Source organism: Falco biarmicus, chromosome 11 (genome assembly GCF_023638135.1).
Source record: "Falco biarmicus isolate bFalBia1 chromosome 11, bFalBia1.pri, whole genome shotgun sequence".
In the NCBI taxonomy this organism is placed as follows: Eukaryota; Metazoa; Chordata; class Aves; order Falconiformes; family Falconidae; genus Falco; species Falco biarmicus.
The window spans coordinates 21,868,033-21,894,505 of record NC_079298.1 but is presented as its reverse complement, the minus strand read 5'-3'; the positions used below and the strand labels follow the sequence as shown (position 1 = coordinate 21,894,505).

The 26,473-nt window shown below is 42.3% G+C and overlaps 1 protein-coding gene across 3 annotated transcripts; it reads right to left on the bottom strand.

Annotated features, from left to right (window-relative positions):
- Positions 1-26: 26 nt before the first annotated feature.
- On the bottom strand, positions 27-26,425 carry TECR (trans-2,3-enoyl-CoA reductase). 3 transcript variants are annotated; one of them, XM_056356146.1, is made up of 15 exons: positions 25,830-25,848; positions 25,616-25,700; positions 24,468-25,536; positions 14,262-14,312; positions 13,714-13,765; positions 13,333-13,377; positions 11,893-11,996; positions 9,746-9,861; positions 9,522-9,627; positions 4,941-5,013; positions 4,809-4,852; positions 3,356-3,413; positions 2,534-2,622; positions 1,458-1,503; positions 27-1,358 (listed from the first exon to the last, which is right to left on the bottom strand). In XM_056356146.1, exons 3-15 carry the CDS (start codon positions 24,825-24,827, stop codon positions 1,231-1,233), a joined length of 1,272 nt encoding a protein of 423 aa, XP_056212121.1. In that variant the 5' UTR covers positions 24,828-25,536; positions 25,616-25,700; positions 25,830-25,848; the 3' UTR covers positions 27-1,230. The 3 variants fall into 3 exon arrangements, with proteins under 3 accessions (XP_056212121.1, XP_056212122.1, XP_056212120.1); XM_056356147.1 differs by lacking the exon at positions 24,468-25,536 and having other exon boundaries at positions 25,830-26,425; XM_056356145.1 differs by having other exon boundaries at positions 24,468-25,964.
- Positions 26,426-26,473: the final 48 nt, after the last annotated feature.

Below are 26,473 nucleotides of genomic sequence, written 5' to 3'. Positions count from 1 at the left end.
AGCTTCAGCAACCAGCTTGTAGGTATCTTCTTTTGCCATAATTATTTCAACTGATTTCAAAATATAGTCTAGAATTTATTGCATATTTCACCTTTACAAATAGTTGCAAAAATCTTTCTATACATCCATTATAGATAAATAAATTAATCATGAAACAAAACAGTATCTATACATTCTCTTCATATTCTAAAATAGCTTCTTTAAAATGTCATTTAGATAGATTGCAATAGTCTTTTTTTACTAGATTTGCACAAAACCCAGCTAAGTCCCACTGAACATCTTGTGAAAAAGAAAACACAGGAAGTCCAAAATGTAGCTGATTTTTCTCCCTGGCTCTGAAAATAGGAAGGAAGCTAGCATTCTGAGGACTAGCTGTCACTTCATGTATTTACAAAGTGTATTAAAAATTATTCAGAGAATGCTGACATAAAATGCTAGGTAAAAGATCCTTTAGTATCATAAGGACTTGTTATATGAAAACAGGCCAAATATCACATATATAGGATCTTCTGAACCTTATTTACTAGTATGCAATTTACTAATGAAGAAGACTAAAAAACCCAAACAAAAACCCCAGCAACACTGGATGTTACATCCATAAATAATACAAATACTTCTTACTTCAGATTCTTTTGGCAAATTAGGGGTTAGACCCAAATCAGGTATTTGAGTATTGCCCATTTCTTTATTCCAAGAATCATTCATGTTCTTTGGTAGTGTTATTTGTTACACAGCAGCTGCCTCCAGGCAGCACACTCTCTTCAAGTCAAACAAGCCAGATCATGCAACTGTCTTCAGGCCAGCTGGCCATGCTGGCTGAACTGAGCTCTCTAGTAGTTAGTTGGTATGTCCTTGTTCCAATGTACTTATGTCTTGCAGAATGCTGCTGCTAAATTTGGAGCTGCTTTTCAGCACAGACTTCTCAGTATCTGATCCATCCATCTAAATAGACTAGTACAGGAAAATCTAAGTCAGTCAGATTTCAGTGAACTGTAGGGGTTTTTGACTACCAGCTGTGCAACGAAGCCTTTTTTTTTTTTTTTAAAGGTTCTTCTGAGTTGAGAATTCTTGAATTTAAGGAAGTGTAGCTTTTGAGTGCATACAGTTTCCCTCAGCAGTGGAGATTAAACATGCACCAAAATCCTTTAAATTAATTTGCTTATTTGGCAGGAGGCTTATGAGCTTTTTCTTCTTGAAGTTCCGTGCAATATTCAAATTATACCTTTTTTCTTACAACAAAAAGGGAATAATTGGCATTCGAAGACTTGGGTAATCCTTGAATTCTCGCAGGTAAGTGCAGTGTTTATCCTTTGCCCAGATTGTCATCTGAATGAAGCAAAGCAAAGTGAACAGCCCCACTGGAAGGAAGGGAGAAAACCCAAAGTTTCATTATCGTATTAAACCCACATTCTTGTTACTGACATCACTTCAGGGTGAAGTACCAAAATATTACTCACCTGGAACACACTGAGTCATGATAGTGAAACTGATCCACGTCCCCACCTGTTTTGGCCAAGGAAATTTAAAATATTTCTGGTGACAGCATTTGCATTTATGTCTCTATTGATCAAAAACAACCTTGTCCTAGTACAGGTAAATAAAAAAGCCAAGGTCAGCCAGATCAATTTCTATTTGTTAATAACCTTTAGCCAAAAAGGTGAATAGTGCCTTATTATCACAAACAAAACCTTTGTGTTTGCTTCCATAGCTATTATTAACGTGACAAAAATTTAAGCACTACAAGTGTCTTATCTGTTTCTCTGTCTAATTTGTCTTTGTTCACACCTCCTTCTGTCAGTGCTAGGAATGGTAACTTTCTATAGCCTGAGGCCAGATGCTGTTCTCATTAACATCTGTTAAACTCCATTGAAGTTAAAACCTGATGCTGTCCTCCTGTGCAAAAGTGCATGTTACACAGAGTTGCACTGGTTTTAACTGCTTTTAAACTGAGTTGGGAGTTTGGCTCCTGGTTAAGGAATATGAACTGATAAACTCATTCAAGCTTCTAAAGCAATCACCACCAACACAAGTGAATGTATAACTTAAGAAAATGGGGAAGAAGACCCAGGCACATCTTCCCTACCACAACATCTATTTATCTGTTTCCCCATTTTCTCTACCACAGTATCTCTTATTTGTCTGCCCACTGTCTTCCCGTGTACTGTGATATTCCTGGGCTCTTTTACAATATAAATCCACCAGATGCCCCCATCCCCTCATTGCAATGCTGTTCCTGTTCTGCAGAATTTGCACTGCTTTAATGTGTATCTGCCTTGTCTAGCAGCCACACTGACGTGTAGGCCCAGGGTCAGGGCTGTCTGTTTAAGGTTAGTCCCATAAGTATTGCCTCAGGGAAGGAGAGGAAGAACAGACAAGTTCCTGTCTGCAATCTGATTTCATGGGATTTAGGGGAGGAGGGGATATGTATTGAGCTGAACTGTTTCAGAGGTTTCTTCCATATTTAGCATTCTAAAATAAATGAAAATATATTCAGTAAAACTAAAATCTGAACATCTTGTTTGAAAATACATACCTCATATGTATAGTTAGGGCAAGATACAAAGAAAAACAGCCATGTGAAAGGATTCTTTGTTGGATATGGGATCTTACGGGTTTTGGATCCTATAGATTAGAAAACAAATCACAAAATGTTCATACTCCTAAATATATTGTTTCCTATAAAGACAACCCAACTCTGCCTACTCCTGTGTCTCATCACTGTGAGAGGGACAAGCAGAATGTGGGAAAACAGCATGTCCTCTGGACCCACAAGGAGGAGTAGGATAACTGTGAGGAAATGTTCTGGGCATTAGGAAGACATCTACATATGCCTTTGATCACAGTCATTCCTGTAAGAAGAGGTACCTCAGGTTTTAGATTTAGAAGTTAAAGGTTTTCTCAGATTGCCACAGAATGGAATTTTAGCAGTCATAGTTGACAGCTATAAGATCTTTGGCTTATGCCCAAAGAACCCTGGCCTGCACAGAGATCTTGTGCCCCCTGTAGAAGCCAGTGAAATTACTTGCCTTGCTCCCCACAGCATAGCTTATACTAGCAGTCTCCTTTTGCACTACCAGTGTTAACTAATATACCAGCTCCCCCCAACATAACCTGGCCCTAACCAATAAAAATGACAGTAAGATAAGAAGTGCTGTTTAACAGTCTGGTGTTGGATTCCTTGCACTGTCCGATCTTCCCTAGAATCCAATCTCCACAGCGCTGAGCAATCTGCACCCCCACAGCAGTCAGCTGGCGGGTATCACCACCCTCCAGGAGCAGGTCTTTTGTGAGGCAGAGTAACTGCAGAAGTACTGAATGGCTGTACGACAGTGAAAAGTAATAATGCAATTTTTACCATTTCTCCGGAGGTCACTGAGTGCAACGTGAATGGAAAAATTTCCAGCTTCACACAGCTGCAAGAAAACAGCATGATGGTGTTAAAAATGTGCTTCTCTTCTATTTACCTTTTGTTATTTCCTTTTGTTATTATCTGGGGTACTTAAAAATAAAGGGGGGGGGGGGGGGGGGAGGAAAGATTCTATTATAAAATAATAAATATCCTTAACTAAGGTTGCTGTCTGACAGGAGAACTGAATGTCTTTGTTCAAACATGAGTCCATATTATACTCATATATTTACAATATTTGCCAGCAAATGTGGACTCTGTGTCCAAAAGATCAGATTTTCTACTTATATAATCCCTGTGAGGTCTAAAGGCAATTAAACCAAAGGGGATAAAAGTAAACCCAGGAGGTACTTGTTTTATCTTTTGGTTAGTCTTACGTTTTCTAAAGCACAAAAAAAAATTATTTGGATAGTTTTGGTTTCTCAAAAGCTATTAAAATCCCAAGGAAGATACAGGTTGGACTCTAAGTAAGTTTTCTCTAGAGTATAATTGACATGAATCATAACCCAGGTTTCTCCATTGGTTTTAAATAATGTTTCCCCAATCAATTATGCAGAAAGTGTAGTGAAATTGCCTATTTATATGGTTATGGATAGCCTCCAGCGTCTGCAAAGCATAACTATTAAAGCAAATGACTGGTGGTCAGAGCTCCTGAGTTTTATTCCTAGCTCTGTGTTTTCAGTTATGTAGTCTCTCTATAAAAAAGGAATAGATTATGAACTCACAGAATTTTCATACTAGAGAGCTGCTTTGAGATCCTGCAGTCATTGACAAGTAGTTGCTCAAAGCAAATGGACAGCTGATGCCCTAAACAAGTTATGCATACATGAGAGAAATGGGTAGATCTTTGTTGGCTACACTAATGTGCCTTCCACGTGTATGAAATGTTCCTAGGAACTGTGAGAATGAACAGACAGTGACTTAAGAGTTTTGCTTTATAAGGAAAGCTGTAAAAAGTTTCTGAAGCCCAGTAAAATGAACCTTTATCCCTGGAAATTATCAGCAATATACTTTCTTATTGCTTTCTTGTTTTATTTTTCTGAGTTTTATGATCTGTTGTGATTCTTAACAGACAGTTCACAAAAAAAAACCATTGGCTTTTAAACAGTGTGACAAACTGGTAGTTTCAGGATTCTTTTAAAGATTATGAGACATCACCCCAGCATATATCCCATATATCCCAGTCTTGGAATGGATACAGAATCGAAATCTTTCCTTGCGTACAGAGTCACATTAAAAACTGACAGATTTATCTGTTCTGCATGCAAGTGGTCAGCTTTAGTAATATGTCCCAAGTGTTGACTTTCCAAGTATCTGCTAATCCTACTCACTCCTCCATTTATACAATGTAAGAAATAAAGCAACATGTTTTAGTGTTTTATAAAAAGAGCAATGAACCTACCAGAAACATGATCACAGCAAAATTAATCTGCTTTTTCCCATAAGCTATAAAAATAAAAGTTTACATGTGATTAGTACTAATATACAAACACATAAGTACTTAAATCATACTGAGGGTTGTTTTGCTACTTACAGGGAGGAGTGTAAAGAGGATGATTGATGTAATAAGCAAGCCAAGCTGCAAATCCCCAGTAATATAAGCAGTTCTGAAAAACATGGAATTTTTCTCTGTTTTAGTACAATCCTTTGGGCCAGTACTCACTGCAAGGACCACTGATAACAATTAATTGGGCTGATCCTTCAGGTTGCTGATAATACAACAAAGAATGACATCCTAAGTGTGGGAAGGTGGGAGCAGACAGCAGGAAATAACAGGAAGGAAGTAGTGCTCACTGAGCAAGATTTCCTCTCAAGTATCTTGGAGCTGTTAGGTTTATAAACTGTTTTAGAACATATGATCGTATTATTGGAAACAAATTTATCTTGAGAAGCAAGTAAATGGCCAAAGAATAAATGCCATACAGACTGTACGTGAGGGAGTGACTTGTTTTGCTGACCCCTGAGACTTTGTAGAACCAGATTTAGGCACTGCGCTCTTTTCCCCACTTATTACTTTGTACTGCCCAATCTCTTGCCTTTCCTTTTCTCCTTCACCCCATGAGTTTTCTTTTTTTCCCATGCTTTAACTTTTCCTGTTTAAAGGCACCATGCCTGACACTTTCCTCTGCCCTTTCACTGTGGTATCTTCAGTTTGTACCTTTTGCTGCTGCCCTTGGCTTTCTGCGATCCAGCTTCCGCTCTCTGAATTCTGGTAACACAGCTGTCACTAATGGCTATACTGACTCATTCCTGACGAATCTCAGAGCTTGTTCGCAGGCTTCGTCCATGAAAAAATCCTACTTACAATGACAGTCTCTACCTCTTGTTTCATTTTCCTGGCCCTGCCTCTTTGCAGTTTTTCTTCAGACACTCACTGCTGTTGTAGTATCTTGGTGACAGGTAATCTTGTCCCTTCTTATACATCTGTAGGTAGGAGGGAGGCCCTTTCTTGGCCCATTCCTCTTCTTCCTCTATGCTTTCATCTCTAGGTGCCATTTCCTTGCAGACAGACTTTAACCCTTGTTGACAACTCATAAATTTGCCTCTCATCAGCTGAGATTTCTTCCTTTATCAAACCTAGTGCCTCAGTTGTTAACGTTTTAGGGCATGTTTGGTTATTACCTGGACTTCAGTGAGACCAAAACTGAGCTCTTTATCTTCCTTTCACCCCTTCTCCTGTTCTTTTCATTCCTCTTGTCTTTCCTTCCCTCCTCTTGCATAAAACACTGATCCTCTTACTTCTTCTGGTGATACTTTTTTTCTTGGCCTTCTAATAGGTTCATGTACCTTAGACATTTATAGGTCTTCCTGCTTTCTCCTTCACAGCTTTCCTTTCCTGCTCATGCAGCCAAAAGTTTTATTCAAGGCTGCATTCTTGCCTGTCCTGCCTGGTTTAACATTTTTTTTGTGGCTTTGAATTTTGCAACCTTTTCCCCCTGTATGTATCAGAACTGCATTTCTAGCAACAATACCCTGAAAAAGTGATTACCTTAGCATCTGCAACCCCCACTAGCTGACTGCAGTGTCTAATGGTGCATTTTTCTTAAAATGGTGGTGAGGGGTAAGCCCCCCGATCTGCTCCAAACAGTTGTGTCAAACATTCTGTTGCATTTCCCCTTTCTTTTCAGAATTAATTGAACCACTGAAGTGCCCAGCGAGCTTAGGCAAAATGGACACCTTTTGGGGTATGCCATAATACAGGCCCATACTATGTCCTTGCTCTGAGATTATATATTAGTAGGTAACTGATGAGAAAAAGCAAATTATTAATGAATAATTACAGATCAGGTGGGACAAAATAGTAAAGAGATTAAGTAACTTCCCTGTGATGACTTCCCTTTTTCCCTGGAAAAGAAGCAGAGCCAGAAGAATGACTCCAGTGAGGAGCAATCTAGTTAGTGTCCTGTCCATAAACTACTGCTTCCTCCCTAACACTAGCTTCTTCCACCATCACCTATTTACTAACTGCTGTACAAACTTAGGTGGAAACAGGTTCTTGTAATCTTGGAATGGCATCTTATGAAAAACCTTTCCCTAACTTTGGGGCTTGGCACAGGACGGATCATTTGGCAATGGATTTCAGTAAAGTAAAATTAAATAAATAAATAATCATGGCTTAGCTCCCAGCAATACATGCTGTAATTAAACTGAACAAGTACTATTCATCCAAAGAATATGATTTACTGCAAGAGTATTCCTTAGTTATAAGAAAAGGAGCTTTAAGATGAGTGGAGTCTGGCACTGCTAAGGTCCTTAGCAGTAACATTGCAAATGCCTGGCTGCCACTAGAAGCCTTATGGCTCATACAAAAGCTTTCAGTGCAGTTCAGATAGGAACAGCAGAGTACAGGCAGACTTCATAAACTCACTCGAAAGGAAAAAATTGTTTCTGTGAATATTTAATATTCCAGGTGAATAATAAAGCCTTACAACAAACTCTCAGAAAAAGATTTTGTGGATCAAGTTCAGATATTGCAGGGACCCCATGAATAAATTTTTTGTAACTTTACAAAGTTATGGCTAGGATTTTTGTCTTCTCTTCTCCTGTTGATGATCCCTATAAAGATCAAAATTATTTCCTAATGCCTTGCCCGTGTTTGTTCATGACAAGCATGTACCCTTCTGTTTGTCTTGTTATATTGTCTCCTGGTTTAAATAGTATTTCTTTAGGTCTAGTGTTTTCTTTCCTCCTCTTTCCTCCAGATGTTTTTACACAAAGCGACAATATCCCTTCTTTTTACCCATGAAAATGTTCAGTAAGAACAGTCATAAGACCAATCTTTAAGGAATTCCACTGGTACCTCTCTATTCTTACAGGTCTGACGGATCCTTTTCTGGCACAACCACGGTCATCTTTTCTTTAGTTAGTTCCTTCACCACCACACAATTTTTGTATTAAACCCTATGTTATTCACCCTGAGCCAGCTGTTTACTAAGTCCAGATAAATCAGGCATTCTACCTTTCCATTGCCTAGAAAAATCACATATCTTAGAAAGAATTATACTATGTTAGTATATAGCATGAACCACGTTTGGTGAAGCCCTGCTGCGGTTTACAGTATCATTTACTCCTATTTCCATCTGGTTAAAAAAGGATGAAAATCACAAACCTTGTTAATTCCTGTCTTAGATCTCTGCTTGTTGAGACTGAAGTGTCTCTTCTTAAAGGTAGCACTCCACTGTACTTAGGAAATAAGCTATCTATATCTGCTGCCTTACTTAAAGTAAGCAGCTTTGTCTACCATCTGTATGTAAGAGAAAAAAGGGAAGAGGATCTGATATTTTTCTCACTGGCACAATTTTGGAGTAGCACCACCAAAGCCAATGAAATCATAAAAGCAAATCAAACCAAACCCAAGCACTGCTAAGAAGGAAGAAGAACTGTGATCAACTTTACAGATGAAAGCAAGTACCACCAACCTGAGAAGGCAGAAAAGTAGAAGTGATCAGAATGACTGGTACAAGTGTCAATTTTAGCAACAACAGTTTGTATGGTCTGAAAGGAACGAGTAGTTGTCAGAGACAGCAGTGAGAAAATGAAGATTTATCACACGGTACAGATGCTTTTTCAAGGTGAAGTTGCTCACTTATCTGCTGTTTAGCATGCATTAGCTACTGTTGTGCCAAGAACAAATCTTTAAGAGATCTGCTAGCCTTTTAACCACGCCTGCACTCTTCTGCTGCAGAAAACACAGTAAAATTGCTGGGGAGGATTCTTTCTGAGGGCCACTGCTCAGCTACGGACCCTCCTTCCATTTAGGAAGCATGAAGCTCTCACCAGAACTATCAGAGCTGCTGCACAGCTGTAAGTATTTAGCTGCAAGGCAGAGCTTCAGGTGCTGAGTGTCACTGCCACAGTGCAAATTCCAAGGGTCTGTCTAAATCCCAAAAGTTAAATACCCAAACGCTGATACTATATGCTTTCCCAGTTGTAGATTATAATCTTCTGTCTTCCTGAGTATAAAGTGTATTTTTGAATACTAGTGTGTACTTTGTTGCAAACATTTGTAAAATAACTACCGCCCATGCATAACCATGCAGTCCACTGTACTACTTTGCAGACATCTGGGAAATAGCAGGTCTGCATCTCAAAAGCTGCCCTATGCCACAGCAGCCGTGGTAACCTTAGGGAGTGCTCCGGTGGGAGAAGAAAATGCAGAACAACCCAGCTGCTTTGTGCTGGATCAAAGTAAATTAACGGTTGCTTAACAGCAAAGAGAGTGTTAGGGGCAAAGAAGATGTACAGTGATTGTTAAAAAACAGGTAGACTTAAAAAAAAAAAAAAAAAAAAAAGAGGCAACCCTCTCAACATTGTGCCTGCCTGTACTACCATAAAAGTTACCAGTGTTACTAAAACCTTCACACCAAGCTGAGTGAAAAGGAAGGGTATGCTGGAGGTTAAAAATACTAAAAAAGCAATGAGACTACTGTAACATGAGGGTTATACAACTGTGACGTTAAGAACTCTTTTGAAAGAACTACAGCTTTTATGGGTGAGATTTGCTGTGCATTACTACAAAAGCCACACCAAAAAAATCTGTGCTGTGGAGGCAGAGCATAGGTTGGCTAGGCTGGATTTGTAAGGGGGGCTATGGATAGATTCTGACACAATTTACCTTCACAATATTCCTCAGTGGCATAGTCCCATGGGAGAACCGATGAACAAATACTGTTTCAATCAACCTTTTGATGTAGTGGAAAGAATGGCAGATACATGCCAAGCTAGAAACAGCAAGACAAAAGCATTTAAGAGTGCTTAAAAAAACAAGTGTGGCAAGACATTTGGAATAAGACTACAATGCTAACAAGAAATACTGCTCAAGCCTGCAAACGGACTTACTTAACTACTGGATGCGGACTTGATGTAAATCTCTCATCCAGCCCATAGACAAAAGGCATGCGGAAATAAAACAGAAAATAGATGAACAATGGACCTGTATATTCTATCAAAAATACCTGCAAAAAGAGAGAAAATAATTAGACAGCTGAATTAGATGATGGTTTTGCTTTGGTTTCTTTGTGATAACTAATGCAGTGGGATAAACACCTCCGCTGACCCAGGATGGCATTTAGAGAGGCAGGGAGGAAATAGCAGGTTTGGGCTTGGGCTGTGAAACTGGTAGACATGCAGTAAATGTTTTGCAATGCATTTGCCTCAGTTGCATACAAACAGCCATCGCCAGTGCAGCTGAAACAGTACGGGTATGAAAAGATAGTAATGGCAGCCCAGAGATCATGATAAATACACATGCATGTTACATTTACGCAGCTCTCACCCTCCTCTTGCCCTCAACAACTGTCACTTTATTTTGGGTTAAAATGAAATTTGGTGAAGAATTTATCTTGAAAAAGAGCAGCTTTTTTTCTTATGAATGAGTTGTTTAAATTGGAAACACAGCTTGTAAGTGTTCACAGGTGACCCCATCTGTGTGAACAGTCAGGCAAGGCAGATATCCCCAGAAAACAATCAATTCATTCTATGTTCAAACAATCTTTAATTTGAACACAAAGGAAAAAAAAAAGAAAAAAAGAGACAGGAAACCAACGAAGCTATTATCTAACTTGATTTCATTTCAGATAGGTGTGCATTTCTTAGGAACATCACTTTAAATTGAAGTTTACTTTGGACCAAACACTAACAGTTGAATTTTCCACACTTCCGTAAGTGAGGAAGGTAGGACCATATCTCATTCATAGAGAAAGAAGGGAAATTGATTGTACTGTCAAAAAAAACCCCAACAAAAAACTCCCAAAGAACAACCAAAAAAAAAATAATCCCCAACCACTGTTCTCTAATGTGTTTAGAGTTATTTGGACGCTCAGAGAAGTTGTGCTGTAACAATCAGCATTTTCTCTGGCAAAGATTGGATTTGACTGTAGATGAGAAGTTTGTCTTTTTTTATTTGATAATACTAAAGTATTTCTTGGCTTACATTTGAATGAAGTAGCTTTGGAGGGCAGGGAGAGCAGAATGTGTAGGAAAGATTATGGAATGGCAGAACTCTGGTTTACTCTGCACTGTGATATTTTGGTATATATTAATGCATGTGTGACTTGGAGTATACACCGCCATTAGTTTTCCCCTGTCTTGCTGGGTTTTTTGATTGTGTGATAGCTGCCTGATTTATCAGCATTGCGTCCAAACTAATGATGCAAAGATTCAGTCTTGCAGAACATTTGACTTTTTTTAATCTCCTATGAATGTTGCCTTTGCTATTTGTCATGTACACAAGATATTATTAATGTGGGCACATAATTCCCTTTGTGCTGTGCTGTTTCATTAGAACTATTTTAATATGTGCATCGTGGACCTTCTGGAGAACTGGAAGGGTATTGGTCACCTCACTGCATAAACAGCAGTGCTGTGTTGCCTGCCAGCTGAGTTATGACAGAATTTGCATTTGAGCTAAGACAGTAAATATGCAAGGTCTTTGTGATGGCTACTAATATTGCAGAAATTATCAGCTGTAATTAGCCTGCCGCTAGCACCCTGGGATGCAGCCACATGCAGACCACTAGCTGATCTTACTTTTGTGTGGTTTCCTGCTAGAGTCACTCCAATTACTGACATGTGAAGTCGCTCATGTGCCCCTTTGCAGGACAAACTCATAGAGGTATAATCCTGGTCCTTGTCAGGAGGGTTATGCAGGCCCTGTGAAGCAGAGCCCCAAAGGCATTTAGCCACCTAGTTCCTAGTGATTTTGCAGTAGACAACTAGATTAATTTGAGAACTTGCACCTTAGTTCAGTAGAGCCAACCCACCCTGCAGCAAGTTTTCCACTGCTGCTCTCCCAGGGAACTAGGCCTTCAGAATATCCTGTTACTGCTTTCCCTGATTACATGAACTGAAGCAATGAGGATTCATTGCCTGCACCCACTGTCAGAGCAGGCATCATGCAGTAATATTGGAGAGAGACAAAATGTGATGTAAGGATTAATTATGGAAAAATAGCCATTAAAATGGCTCAGACTTGAAGCATAGCTCACCGTAGTCCATCCTATCTGTGGCCCTAAATCTTTAAAGTATAAGGTAGCAGTTGTGCCAACAGGGAGGTGCTGCAGGATTTCCTCATCCCTCAGGGACTTTCCTTCTGAGAAGGAAAGAGGTAATTACATTTCAGTGAAATTCAAGTCAACTTTGGTAGCATACTAGCTTTATATTGTGCTTTAACCAATCTGTGAGACTCTTTGACGTGACATGGGTTTATTGGAACCTCAGTAAACTGAGAATGTTTATACTTAATTTTGATGTATCCCTGTAGTCACATATAAGCCTGGATCCTCTATTCACACTAAGACAGGAGAATTTTCAGCCCTGTGTGCCTGCCGAGTCTAGTAGACTTGCTCCATCACTGCTACAGCAGAATTTGCTGGTGGGTCACTGCCCTTTAACAGAGTTCACTGACCTCCTAGTCAGCTGCACCTCCATCTCTCTCATCTGTCCTCATTGCTCATCGTCAGACAAACAGAAGCTAGGATAAGCTGAGATTGGAAGGCCCCCCTACAGAGGTTTTCATTGCCTCCTTTTTTCCCAGCCAAGCAGCTAGGAGGTTATTCCACAGGACTTGGACTAGTACTCAAGGGTTTAATGCCTAGATCTGGGGGAATCTCCAGAAGGCCAGCATTTTCTCATGGCAAGCCTCACAACCTAAGTCCATGGAGGAATCTGACAAGGTAGATCTTTGAAGAAGGAAATACGATGTTCATACGCCTGTTTTCCACGGAAAGATTCCACACAATGAAGTAATCTTCACCAGCATGCTTCTAAGGGACATTTAAATAAACTTATGCTTAATGAAAGCAAAAGAAGAAAGTGCTACACTTTATACTGAATGCAAAGATCAATTAACACAATTTGGCAATTAGACTTTCTTTTGCGCACCCAGGACATGTACTAAGAGGCTTCTAGTAGCAATACCTTCAACTGCATTAATGAAGTCAGCCAGCTGGCATCAGCTTTGTCAGCAAATCCCACATCCACAGCAATGTGTTTTGCATTAGCTTACCTCAAAAGAACTTTAATTCCTGCTTGAGAGCAGTGGATTATGTGAATTGATAGCTCTAACTCATAGCCCTTTTTAGTGCTCCCAGCTGAGCATCACTGTGGCGATCATTTCACTGCAGCTAAGGGAAATTAGTATCTATATTCTGTGCTGCCTGTCTTGAAAGCACAAGTGCTCAGTAGTTAGAAAGTGCACTGGAACAATGTGCAGACTCCTGAGTTAATTACCAAGCACCAGGCACATGGGTGGAACTCCGTTCAGTACTTTCAAAGAATTAAATTTGTTCTGGATTCTCTTCAGCCTTCATAGTGCTAATTAATGTAGCTGGAAACTCATTCTTAAGAGCTAACACCCATGCAGAGTACACCTTTTATGCCAGGCCCCTGCTCAGAGCTTTGTTACTCGAGTCCTCACAAGTACTTACTTGGATCAAGTTTTAGCGACTGCCTTGCTGGATACCACCGAGGATCTGTAAGATCATACAGAATTGTGTGATATATACAATGTTTGTTTCACATCATCCACCATTACAGTGAATGCAACACAACAAGATAAGATTTAGTTAAAGATTTTTAGGAATATTTATTCAACATGAATATCTGTAAGAAATTATGCAGCAGACAAAACACAAAGGTGTATCTGGGTAGTATAAAAAACTATACTGAAATCTCACTGGTTTTCGCATTCAGCTGCAGGTTACTTAGCATTATGTGTGTACATCACGTGTTTCAAATTATGTAATTCTCTCCTATTTATATACTGGATATGCTGATGTGACGTGAACTGCGGCAAAAGTTATACTCACAGAATTTATGGAACATCAATCTGATCTCCCTAATTGTGGCATTTGGTTCCACCTAGGCAACAAAAAATATTGCATATGTAAGATGCATATTTTGAAAGGCACCTAGTTAAGACTATTCCAAGTAGAAATGTGACTCAAACAATGTAACACTGTAACTTTCTTACAGATGGCTAGGATTGGTATGGGTGACTCGCATCACTTCTTACAGGAAAAAGGACAATTTGTGACATCTATTTCAGAGGCAGCCTCTCTAGCAGTGATCAAAAGTTACTACAACAGCAGCAACAGTTTGATGGCTTATGAGTGAGTAAGACATGACTGGCAACATCTTAGTGAAGGAACTGAAGCGTGCTCTTTGCCCAAAAGCTCCTTCTGGGAAAGGGTTGAAGTACTCTAGTCAGTACGAAGTGTGCATCATCATTGCCCCTTCAATGGCCGAAGATGGGCCATCAGGAGATGAAATAACCTTCATAAACACTAAGTTTACTTAAGCAAAGTTAGTAATTTTTAAACAGTCACCTAGCATTTTAAACAGATTTTTGTTTTACCTTATCTAGGAAGCATAGCTGTTTCTTTGTCTTCCAATCAAGGATTTCCACCTGATAGGGCACAAAATGATAATTACTAATTATTGGCTACATAATCTCTAAACTCTTAGTTGATTCCCAAATTCACAATCATTGTTCAGAGGCACCATTTTTCTCTGATCTGTGGACTGTGTGAAAAACAATTTTGATGTGCTCAAGAGACAGTGTTGCTCGTAGCCAGGTTCTCAAAGCACTCAAATTGCAAAACTAGTAATATTCTTGCCAAATAAATGATCTTCCTGCATATATTCAGAAGCAGAGGTAGCTAACATTGATTAAAACACATTGATCTTGGATATTTTCTTATGCTAGAGCAAGAGGAACAAATAAGGAATCGCTAAGGAACATAATTTTTATGATTCGTAAAACTAGACAGTTTGAGAAAAAAAATTTAAATGTGCATATGTATGCATGTAAGCAAATGTTCTGAGTACACACAGCTTGAAGATTAATGTGCATTGTTCCCAGAATATTTTAATTATAAAGAGAGTGGAAAACATAGGCAACATAATGAGCAAACGCAGCTAAAGATCTGGATTTCACAAATCCTTAAAAGGTTGTTGTAGGAATATTCAGTTTCACTCTTGCACCTCAGATCACCTGTACTACTAACTACATATTAGCATTTTATATTCCAAGTAGCGGTTTAGCTACAGCTCTGAAAAGGAAAGAGCAGTTTATTTCCATGATCAAATGGCACTTTGGCAGATGGTTATGATTTTAACCAACAGACAAGCAGACAAGTCCCCAGAGGTTTCAAAGCCCAGTTGCAGCAGGCTAGCAAAACCTAAAATACAGTGATGGTGTTTTAATTTCATTTGTTCTCATCAAACACAGTAAAGGAACTTTGTGGTGTAGCTAAGAGTGAAAGTCCAAAGCTTATCTGTCACACTAAATGACATCATTACTTAGTAACAAACGAGTTAGTTGTTTTGTTTTTCTTAAATAAACATCTAGCATTAATTATGCTTGGTATTAACTGGCCAAGAGGATAGACTAACATTAGGCTTTAAATATGATTCCTTACTAAAAATAGGAGTCACAGTCCAGTATCTTTCTAATAGGGCTGCACTGAAGAGATCGCTTGGTTAGGGTATCTTATTTCCTTGTTTTATTTGTCCCAAATTGTTCTTTCTGTATTGGTGCAGCAATGGAGCACTTCAGCTCCAGCCAGAAGTATCAGATCTGATCTCCGCCAGGGGTACTATTGCAGTGATATTTACTGCTTGTGCATCGTAAGCTCTTATGTAGGACATCAAGGGAGGTAAGCACTTTTCCTCCTTTGTGATATCTAACAATGATTGGAATATTATATGCTTTCCCTTTATTTTTTTAATTTGAAATGACTCAAATACCAAGTTCTAGTGTCTCTGTGGGACATCTCCATGGGAAAGCAAATGAGTGGATTCCCTTCCCAGAGGGCTGTTCTTGAAATACAGCGTTCTGACTCTTGCCATCCACAGAACAAGTACTGTAGGGGCCGTAAACCATTTCTTGTCCTTTCTGATGCAAAGTTGCTATAAGGATTATTAAAAAATGAGCTGTATCTCAAAGCTTTTGCCTCAGTGAATACCACTGCCCTACAGACTACAGCAGTCCCCAGTCTCAGCAGTCTCCCTCCTGTTCCATACCCACTCCCAGCATACACAGTTTGGATCAGAACCCCCCGGGGGCTGTTTTAGTCTATGGCCTTCGGTGGCTGTATCAGAGGAATCTTCTCCAGGCCAATTACAGAGTGGTTTTGATTGCCTTCTGCCACCTGTGCTCTTTTAATTGAGTTATTCTTATTATGCACAAGGCCAGACTGAAAAATATAGAGCATTTTCTTTTGCTCTGTGGTTTTCAGGGGAGTGGCTGTACAAAAATGTAGGTACTTCTGTGGACCTTCGGAATCAGTGTGGAAAACAAACAAGATCTTCTGTACCATTGTTTGGTTCTATTCCAGTGTGTCTCTTTGAAGTGTCAAACTGACATACCTGCCTGTACTGGCCCATTTCTTTAAATACCTGAAGGGAACCTATAGACATGGTGGATCCAGAATCTTTTTGAAGGTGCACAGTGAAAATGGTGAGAGGCAATGGACATCAGTTGCAATATGGGAAAATCCAATCAGATACAAGGAAATTTTTTCACCATGAGCTTGCCCAAACAGTGGAACAACTTGCCTAAACAGGATGTGGAATCTCCATCCTTGGAGGTATTTAAAACTGGTCTGGGGAAGATCTAATGCCATTTGACCTAGTTGTATCTGCTTCAAACAGGAGCTGGACTACACAACTTCCAGAAGTCCCCTGCAACCTAAATTATTTAATGTTTCTTTTTTTTTTTTTGGACACCCATTCCTGAACTTCAAACATTTCTGTTACTTTCAGTTATTGTCAAGATCTAAGCAAATATCAAACATTCCTTCCCTTTTCAGAAAGATGGATGCAAGAACACAGCTTTAGATTCCACTCCAGTCTGTAGAAAGTTGTGTGACGACAGAGTGAAAACAAGGTGACCGTTTCCTCTAATTATCACACCTCTTAGCTGTATCAGAACATTCCCCAGTGTTCAGATGATCCCTGCATCAGGGACAGAAAAGCCTGATCCAAGGCAAGAAATTTTATCTTTTCTGAACATAATGGCCAATCACACGAACCCACATAGCACTGAACACAGTGTTTCTTCAGGCGCAGCACCAAGTCAGTTAATGCATTGGTTGGCAACAGTTTTTAGATACCCAGCAATCTGTTCTTGGAACACTTTCTCATGGGTATCATCCCTTTCAAACATGAACTGTTCGGCTCAGAGAACTTTAATGTCTATGTGTTTTCAAAGCATTTAGCACAATAGGACACTGACTGTTGGCCTGCACTAGTGCAGTATGACTTACAGTCCAATTACTTGGTGAATTTTTAAAGGCATTTTAAATTATGGCTTCTCTAAAACTACTTTGAGTAGAACTTAATCAACAGGCAGATTTGTGAAAGACAGCCATGTTAAAACTCTTCTATAAGTGACTACAAATAAGTATCTTCAATTTTAGAAGACAAATTTGTGCTAGTGTGTAAGGATTAAAGATTGATAGTCTCTTTAAAAACAGAAAAATTCTTGATTATTATTGTTTAGAACGGTCAAGGGCAAAGAATAAACAATCCATTACATAAGCAGAGAAAAATAAATCCAGCTGTTAAACTTTTGTTCAGAAAATAAAAGGGGGGAAAGTTTATTCATAAGGGGAAAACTGTTGAGCAAACAGCATTTAAAAAAACATTTTTAAGATGCAGTGTCCCTGCAACAGGATTACAAAAATATAGTGAATCAAATTCCCACAGTTTAAAGCTGTATCAAGTGCTTCTTAAGGATCAACAGATCTTCAGAAATTATGTGATAACTATTATGGAAATACTGATAAAGTTATCATGTCTGCGCCTCTTGGAAGTTTTATTTGCAGCCATTTGTACTCAGCAGATTGAGTAAACTGTAGCTGAGTGAGATTTTGTGAGCACTGACATTAACCATATATTGTATTGATTTATTTTGAAATAACTCAGTAAAAAGATTGCTTATTTTACAGTCTAGGAACCAACCAGCCTGGGAAAGAATAATGCAGACTGAATTCTCCCTGAACTATTTGTGTGCTTACATAAGTCAGGTTCCTTGAATTTAACACCAAAAAAAAATCTAGTTCTAATTAAATCTTTCTAAATATTTTATTTTTTCTATGGAATTAGTCATTTTCTCTATCTCCTTAGAATTTTCTGGTAGACTATGCTGTTCCTGAAGGAAGTAAGCATGCCTTAGTGTGATCTCACACTAGCATGTACGAGAATAACTTTCTTGAAGTCAATAGAGTTAAGCCAAAAGAAAATGGCTGTAAGTGTACGTACACTGAAAACTGTGTTTGTGCTGCTGCTGCTACAACTGACTTTCAGTCTGAAACTTCCCTTGCACAGGAATGTACAAACTGTTGCAGAGGATGAGTGTAAGGATCCATCTAGGATGGTATCTTCCTTTCTGATACAGCCAGCAGCAGGTGACTCAGAAAACGTAACAGAACAGGGCAAGAATGTAGTGGCTGGGGGAAGGGGAGGAGACAGACACAGAGATTGCATTTTCCTCTACCAGAAGTGCTGCCTTTGTGTGTAATAGCTTTTCATGGATATTCCCTCAATTTGTTTATCCACTTGCCTTTTAAACATGTGTAAACTTCTTGCATGCAGTGTCCTGAGGCACGGAGTTCCACAGCTTAGTCACATGCTGCATGAGGAATCCCCAAAACAGAACCAAGGCAAAAGTTTAACCACAAAGCAAAATTCCATCATCTTACCTGTGGAGTGCTGTACCTTAAACTGTAAGTAGTCCAACTAAATAAAGCCTTACCTCTTTGAAGCAGTTGGGTTATATTTCATGAGACTAGAACCTTATTGCCTTATTTCACTATGTATAAAGAGAAAAGATAGTTACACCCATCTCAAAAGGTTTTATACAATTAAATTTCACTTTTGTAGAATTTAGATGTCTAACATTTACAGGTTCACAAGATAAACACTAGGGACTTACTCCTCAGCTTCCCAAGTTCTGCTCCTATGCAAGCCCGTGAGCACCACTGTCTGAACTGTCCTGAAACTCATAGTACATTTTGATGTCTTCCACCTGTCTCAGATTTGTTAATTAGGCATGCTTGCATCTAAATCCTTGAGGACTTTGATCCAGTAACCATCTTTATCTGAAGGTCAGCACAGTGCACAGCATTTAGATTATTCCTGAATGAAACTATACTGTCAGCAAAGGAGATGATCTAGTTCTTCAGGCTTTATATGTAATGGTTAGACACACTGCCAGAAGTGGGAAAATTGCTTTAGATTGTCTTCTGCCATTCCCCACTCCTCCCACAGACAGTCTGGGCGACTTGGGCCACCAAGCAAGGAATAAAGAATGCAAGAGACACCCGAAAGTACAGGCAGGAGAGGACAGGAATGTATTCCAGTGAGAAGCGCAGCCTTCTACCAAAGAGAAATCCTGAATTCCTGTCTCTCTGGGCTGCTTCAAGCACTTCTCCCTTCCACTGTACTTCTGTCCAGCGTTTCCCTACAGCAGATGCCTTTTGGGATACTACATGGTAAAGGGACAGAGTTGAAGTCAGCTTGGATACCTTCACCAAATTTGTCATATCCACTCTTGGAGCTGGGTGCCTAACCTGAAGGCACAGCAAAACCCGAGTCCCTTTGTGGACCTGTGGCTGGTAACAGCTGTAGAGCACAAATGGTCATCCTTCAGAACGACAAACCTGTTTGTGCAATTGACAGGGGACGAAGTGAGCTGGCGTAAGGATGGTCAGGAAGGAAAGGAAAGGTTTGTTCCCATGGAGTTGGGAGCCGGTTTATTTTTCACAAAAGGAAGAGCTGTTAAGTGGTTTGTGCTTTCACAGCGACTTCTGGCTCTTGAAGGCCTATGAAAATTTTCCAGCTTTTACTAGCATGCATCTTCCAGGAGGATACACAAGATGGGAAAGGAACCTGCACAAGTTAATACTGCGCAGTGTGTATTTACTTACACTGGCTAACACAGAGCAGCACACTGCCAGTTTCCCAGGCATACTGAAGAGTCACACCATTCCCTGAGTATCACTGTCACTATGAAGTGGACTGGGGTGCCTCCATCTGAGAACCTAAGCCAGCTTTGACTCAACACTAAGCAGACATCCAGGTTTTTCAACACTCCGCTGCATAGCCTTTTCCACACACAAGAGAATATTCATTGCCTTCAGGCTTTAGTTTACGGTGATTATTTTCTACAATGGCAGTACTCAGGGAGAAGAGGTTTATAAATTCTTCGCGAAATCACAATAATTTCTTTGCATCAGCACTGTGATTTGCAATGCTGATCTTCAGTATCTACAGTTCCATTACTACTTCTCATGGATCATTTGGTGTATGGATGTCAAAATGTACATCCAGTGTATGTTTTTGACATGGAATCGAAAAGAATGAGAGAGATTTTTTCCTTTTTTTAACCTAGAGGTAGCAAGGATGAGTCTGCTTCTTTTGACAGAGCATAAAGACTGGAAGCCCTGGGAAGTCTGGATACCTTATGCTGACAGGTGAACGCACAAGATTTGCATTAATTTTTTAAAATATACTTCAAAAGACCATTTTTTTTCTTCAAACAAGACTTTTGATTTCAAACATAGCCTTCAAATTCTGAGTAGCTCCAGGTACTTCCTGCCAGGTAATGTTTTACCATCATATTTTCCTATACAAAATTAAGTTTCTCTCTCAAGATCCATAGAGAAAAAGGACAAACTGCTGTCTTTTAAGTGAAGCAGCACGACTGAGTGTAGAAAGTGTTGGTAAGTGTGTGGAAAAGTGGCGAGGGGAGAGAAAGGGATAATGTTTTTCCCAATCATCTCATCTCTTCCTGTGACAATGATCTTATGTGTTACTTGTGAAAACAGAGCAGGTATCTTCAAATAGCAGGGCAATTTTCAGCAGTGTCCCCTTAAATGACCATTCGGATATCTCATATGTGGCCTTGTCTTGTTCAGGCAACTCTTGGAGGATACAGAAGCTTTAAATCCTCTGCAGTCCTGCTTTTGGCACTTGCTCTCAGTGCTCTTACTTGATGAGGCTTTAGACAGCATAGCTCTGAGTGGGAGAAACCTTTGTAACAGGAGCTGTGACATCTCAGCGATGCCAGCCAGGCAGCCGTCACCCCCACCCCCTCCCTTGCATTCAGAGCATTTTCATCACAGTCAGAAGGAGAAACTTTAAATGCCAGCAAAGGGGGGGCTTTCAGACGGTACTGCATATGTTGGTTCAATCTATCCTCAGGGAGTGAAGACTCCAAAACGTTTTTGGTTATCACTGCTCACAAGAGGCACTTCCCATCCAAACCAGTTAAGGAAGCAAAAGGACAACTGTGGCTCTTATGACACAAATTTTCTACAGTATGAGTGTGTGTGTTCAAGTATCTTTCCTCTAGGAAGTCAGAACACTGTACTATTTTCTTTATATGAAATGCTTTTGAAGACCTAAACCTGTCAAGTAGAAAGAATTCATTAGCCTAACTAACTTCAGAGTGTGCTACTACAGACATTTACATCTGAGCACGTCACACAGGCATCCCTTGTACGGAAAGGAGAAAAGCAGGCACTTTTAGGATAAACTGTATCACAAGACCCGAAACATATCTAAAATAGGTCAGAAGACTTGTTTTTTAAACAGTTTGGAGAAATGAACACTCCTAGATAATATTATCTAGATTGAAATCTTTATCATAAATCTCTAAATTTTCAGAGGTGAACCAATGAAAATTATCAGGTGCAGAACTTTCAGGTCTGCATGTATTTCTTTAAACTGTAGTTGTCCTTGCTAAGCTTCTCCTGAGATATCACTGATAAAAAAGCTGAGGTGAAAGTAGAAATATACCAGTGCCTGATGTAAACAAGACCTATTCTAGCATTGTTACAGAATCAGAAATGTAGAGGCTGCCGTTCAGACATAGGTCTAGGAGTACAGGGACCTGACTTTGCATATCGGTTCTAATACAGGTATCTCATAAGCAGAGGGATATCACTCGGGCACTCTGGTGTTTTGGGTTTTTTTTGCTGTCCATCCATCCAGTCCAGCATACTTTGGCTTGATTAGGTGGTTGCTCTTAATTCTTGGTATGGTTTGAACACAGCCAGCTCAAAATAAGGAGCTAAAGGTACTTCCAAAGCTGAATCTGCCTTTCACTGGCTTCTTAACAGTCACTTTAATACAATGTTGCCTATTTTTTAAACGTTTCTGTCTTTAGCTGCACTCAGGAAGACTCTCATAATGAAAAGCAATGGAATTAACAGCCTCAGCACTCAGTCAGTCTGATGTTCTTGGCCATCGTTTTGTAGGTCTGTCCACCCAAGAGTAATTTTATTCATGCATAAGGGAGAGGATCTTCCTACATACTCAGGAACCTATAAAACTGACTGTGTACTTGGCATGATCAAATGCACAAACTCAACAAAACAGGAAGAAATATTCTACCAATGAAGCTCTGCTATACTTGTAATGGCCATATTCTAAAAAATTCAAACAGTGACAGCTCGGTGATTGTAAAGTGCTTCATGATTCTCATAAGGAAGCACCACAGAAGAGAAATAAACGGTAAATAGTTTAGAAATGTACAGAGAGAAGTACAAAACTGTACAATACCTCAATAAGGGAACACTCACGTTCATAACATCAATAGAGATTTCCCTCCCTCCTCAGGAAGCACTGGGAGAGGTGGGCACTTACCTTCTCTCTTTTGATAGCTCAGTTTTGAATGCAAGGTGGGGAAATGCAATTCAGAATACAAATTCAGTGAATTTATAACAGAAAGCAAATCAGTGGGGAAGAACAGTGCAGAAAGTGATATGCAACAGCACTGCTCGGTGCTACCTAGGCTGCCTTTGTCCGCATCCTACGTCCTGAGCCAGCTCAGACACACACTGGATGAGCTAGGCAAATGTGTTTCCACCCGTTGTCTGCTGTACAGGGAAAAGTACTAAAACATACAAGGCTGACACAGAAATTCACGAGGCATTCTGAGTTTGGATTAGTGTTGCTTAAACACAAGATCTTGATTTAGGACACAAAAGACCTATATCTGCTGCTATTCTTCTGCCTAGCAAGATGCAGCAGGGCATTCCACTTTCCTGTGTTTCCCCATCTGCAAAATCAGGTAACAGTAACGATGTTCATGCTTTTGAGGTCTTCTAGTAGCAAGTGCTTTTCAGACGTTCAGTATGGCTAAAGCAGAAGACCAAACCTGCAGACCAGGCAATGACCAAATACATTCAGGAGGATAATACACGTGTCTGCTCCTGCATTTGGATCTCAGCAGAGTTTGGGACAGTAGTAGAAATGCAGGAGGCAGTGAAAAGCTTGGTTGTTTTTATTTAAAAATGGGTGTAAACACGGCGGAGAAGAAGGCACGGCACAGGTGCCTACATCACAGCCACAAGAGCTGGAGACAGCCTATTCTGCTGAATTTTGTGTGATGTGCAGAATGCTTTTATAGCTTTGAAAAGCGAGATCTGAAGTATTAGGTCATTGTAAGAAAGAGGAGCAGCCGCTTTTCAGATTTTTTTGGATTCTGTTAATGTTATAACAATTGTTTTGTATTTTGCATGGGGAGGGAGGAACTGTGTTCATTTTTTAAGCAAGTCGTGCTGGAGAAACTGAAGTGTAAGCCTGCAGAAACACGTTCAGGACTGCTGTCATTGAGCTCATACCGACCTGTTTTTGTAATACAAGCCACTCCGGAGAATTTTTGCATCAGCCCGCCTAACTAATTCTAGCAGAGTCGGCGTGGCCGTGTGTCTAAGTTGACGGGATACCTCACCCTTCGCTCTCCCCCGGTGCCTGTCACTTTGCACCCCGCGCACACCAGGAGCTGTTACCGAACCCCGGGCCGGCTGTCTCGTTCCCCACCCAGACTCGATCGCCCGGCCGGGCGGTGGGCGCTGCGCCGGGGGGCGCCGGGCTCGGCCAGCACCAACTCCCTCGCCGGCTCCGCGCCGCCCAGCCCAGCCCAGCCGGCCCGGGGGTGCTGCCGCCCGGGGCCACGCCGGCGCCGGCCCGGAGGGCTCAGCGAGACGGCTCTTGGCGACGTGCACAGCGACCGGCGACAGGGTCTCCCCAGAAGTTGGGGACAGAAGGTGCCGAGAACATTCCTCGCTCTCGCTCCTTCCTTGCGGCTGGGATGCACCGCCAGCCCCACGGCGGCAGGCGGGCCGCGGCGCTGCCCTCGGGAGATCCGCGGGAAGCCGCTGATCCGCCTCCGCAGACCGCCGACAGCCCGCCCGGAGCCTGGCACATCCCCCCCAGCCCGGCCTTTCCGGGGACCGCCGGGACACGGGCAGGAGCAGCGTGCCCGGGGAAGGGAAGGACGGGGCGGGCGGGGGCCGCTCCCGCCCTCCCGCCCCGAGGAAGCCCCGGCTCCCTCCGCCCGGCTCCAGCGGCGGTCACTCGCCTCGGCGGACCCGCGAGCGGGTGGCTCCGGCTCCCCGGCGCTTCAATGCAGATGGAGGGGAACACAGAGGGGCGAGTCCGCGGGGCAGCCCCGTCCGCCGGCGGCAGGTCGCTGCGGGGCCCGGCCCGGTCTCGCCCCGCCCGCCCCCCGGCCCCGGCGCTGCCCCGCGGCGCCGCCCGCACCCACCTCGAAGAAGCCGGCCCTGCCGCCCATCCTGCGGCCGCCGCCGCCGCGCCGCCTCCCGCCGCGCCTTCCCCGGGCCCCGCGCTGCGGCCAATCAGGCGGCGCCCGGACCCCCCGCCCCGCCCGGGGCCGCGGCCGCTGCCCCAGCCGCTCCCGCGCCGCGCCGGCAGCGCTGCCCCGGGCGGGCTGCAGCAGTGCGGGGCCCCCGCACGGCCAAGTTCTGCGGCTCCCGCCGTGCCCCGACTGGCAGGGAGGAGCTGCAGCCACCGGCCGCCTGGAGCCACGATCCGGCGGCGTTCCTTTCAAAACGGTGATTGATTTTGCTTTGAACGGTACGGAATGACTGCAGGAAATCGGGCGCATTTCACGGTTCCTGCGGATCCGAAGTAGCTTCAGGAGACAACCTGCAAAAATACAGCTGACCACGAGGTAGAAAACACCCTCCTTTCTTGCGCTGATAGCGTGCCTTACATTTCAGGGGGGACTGGACTGGCAACAGAACTCCGCTGAGATCCCTTCTGCCCCTGAGACGTGCTCCTGCCACTGCTCAGGATTAAACACGTGGCATAAAGCAGTACAGAGACTTGACACTGGTTTTCCAGTCTTTGTTGCACGATACCCTTTTCCCAGAGCTAAGGTAATTAAATATCAGAGATTCTACAATGCTATAAAGGAACACTGCTTTTTCACTGCCATGAATTTCCATGAGACAGAAAGGTTTATGCTACGTGCTGCTTGAAAACCTTCTGCAGTCCCTAAATTTAACCTGCTTCTATATAATTATAACCATCAAAGCTACTTAAAGGAAATATCAAAGAATAAATTTCACCAAAAGGCCTCTGCTGGAAAGCCAGAAGACCCAGCAGGACAGAATTCACTACTAGTGTAAACGTGGGCAAATCTGTAAAGGCGTATAGAGATGCATGCTCCTTCCCCAGCTGATCACGAGTCTGGACCGTTAACCTTTGGGCCAGGTCAGGCCTTCTGGATTTTTATGTTAAAAACACACCCAAAATTACCGCTTCTCCAAATCAGCTGACATTTCTTTCAGTGTATTTCCATTCCAGATGTCCTGTATTCATACAATGAGGAAAACATTTCAAATACACGAAAGTAATCAGAACATAAGTGTAAAGAACATTTAAACTAACTTTCTGTACCAGAAAGCCATCAAGCCATGCTTCAGACTGACAGAAGTTATGCAAATGGGTTCTCTGTATTAGCACAACATGCAGCCTGGGGAAGGAAAATCTGTTAAGAAATGCAATTCAAGTTCCTGTGCTGACAGCAAAATTACAATTTGTGGGTTACTGTTCCCTTTAATTGTAGTTTGGGGGGTGGGGTGGTGGTGGGGATGACACATACCGCTCCCCCTTGAATCTCCAGTACAGGAGGACTTCAGCCATTTGAAGTGTGGCTTTCCCGAAGCCACCTGGTCTTACAAAAATGCACACCCGCCGCAATCCTTCACACTTCACCTGGCGTGTCAGCTGGTGCAAATCCGGAGTTACACCCTGACGCTGTTCCATCACCGTGTAAACACAAGCAAACGAAACAGGCGTGTGGTTTCCTTCGGGGCCTCTTACCTCAGTGCCCGTCAACTACTGCCTGCTACTGAAACGCATCGCCACCGCAGCTCGGATGGGCGCCTTAATGTCACCGAGCCTGCGGAGCCGCTCTGCCGGGCCCGTCTGCGCGGCGCCTGCACGGGGCCCACGCGTGACCCCGCTACCCAGCCCGGCCGCGCCTCGGGGCGGGTCTCCCCCGCCGGGGCCGGCGCGGAGGGTGTCACCGAACCGCGGGGGTGTCACCGCCCGCCACAGCCACGTGCTGCCCGGCGCGGCGCGGGACCGGCGGGGACCCTTCCCCCCCGCCAGAGCGCCCCGCAGGCCGCAGCTCGGCCGCCGCCGTCGCCGTCGCCTTCCCGGGGCGCGACCCGCCGCCACCCCGCTCGCGCCGCGGCCGCCCCAGGGCCCCGCCCCCGCAAGGCCCCGCCCCCCGCCCCGCCC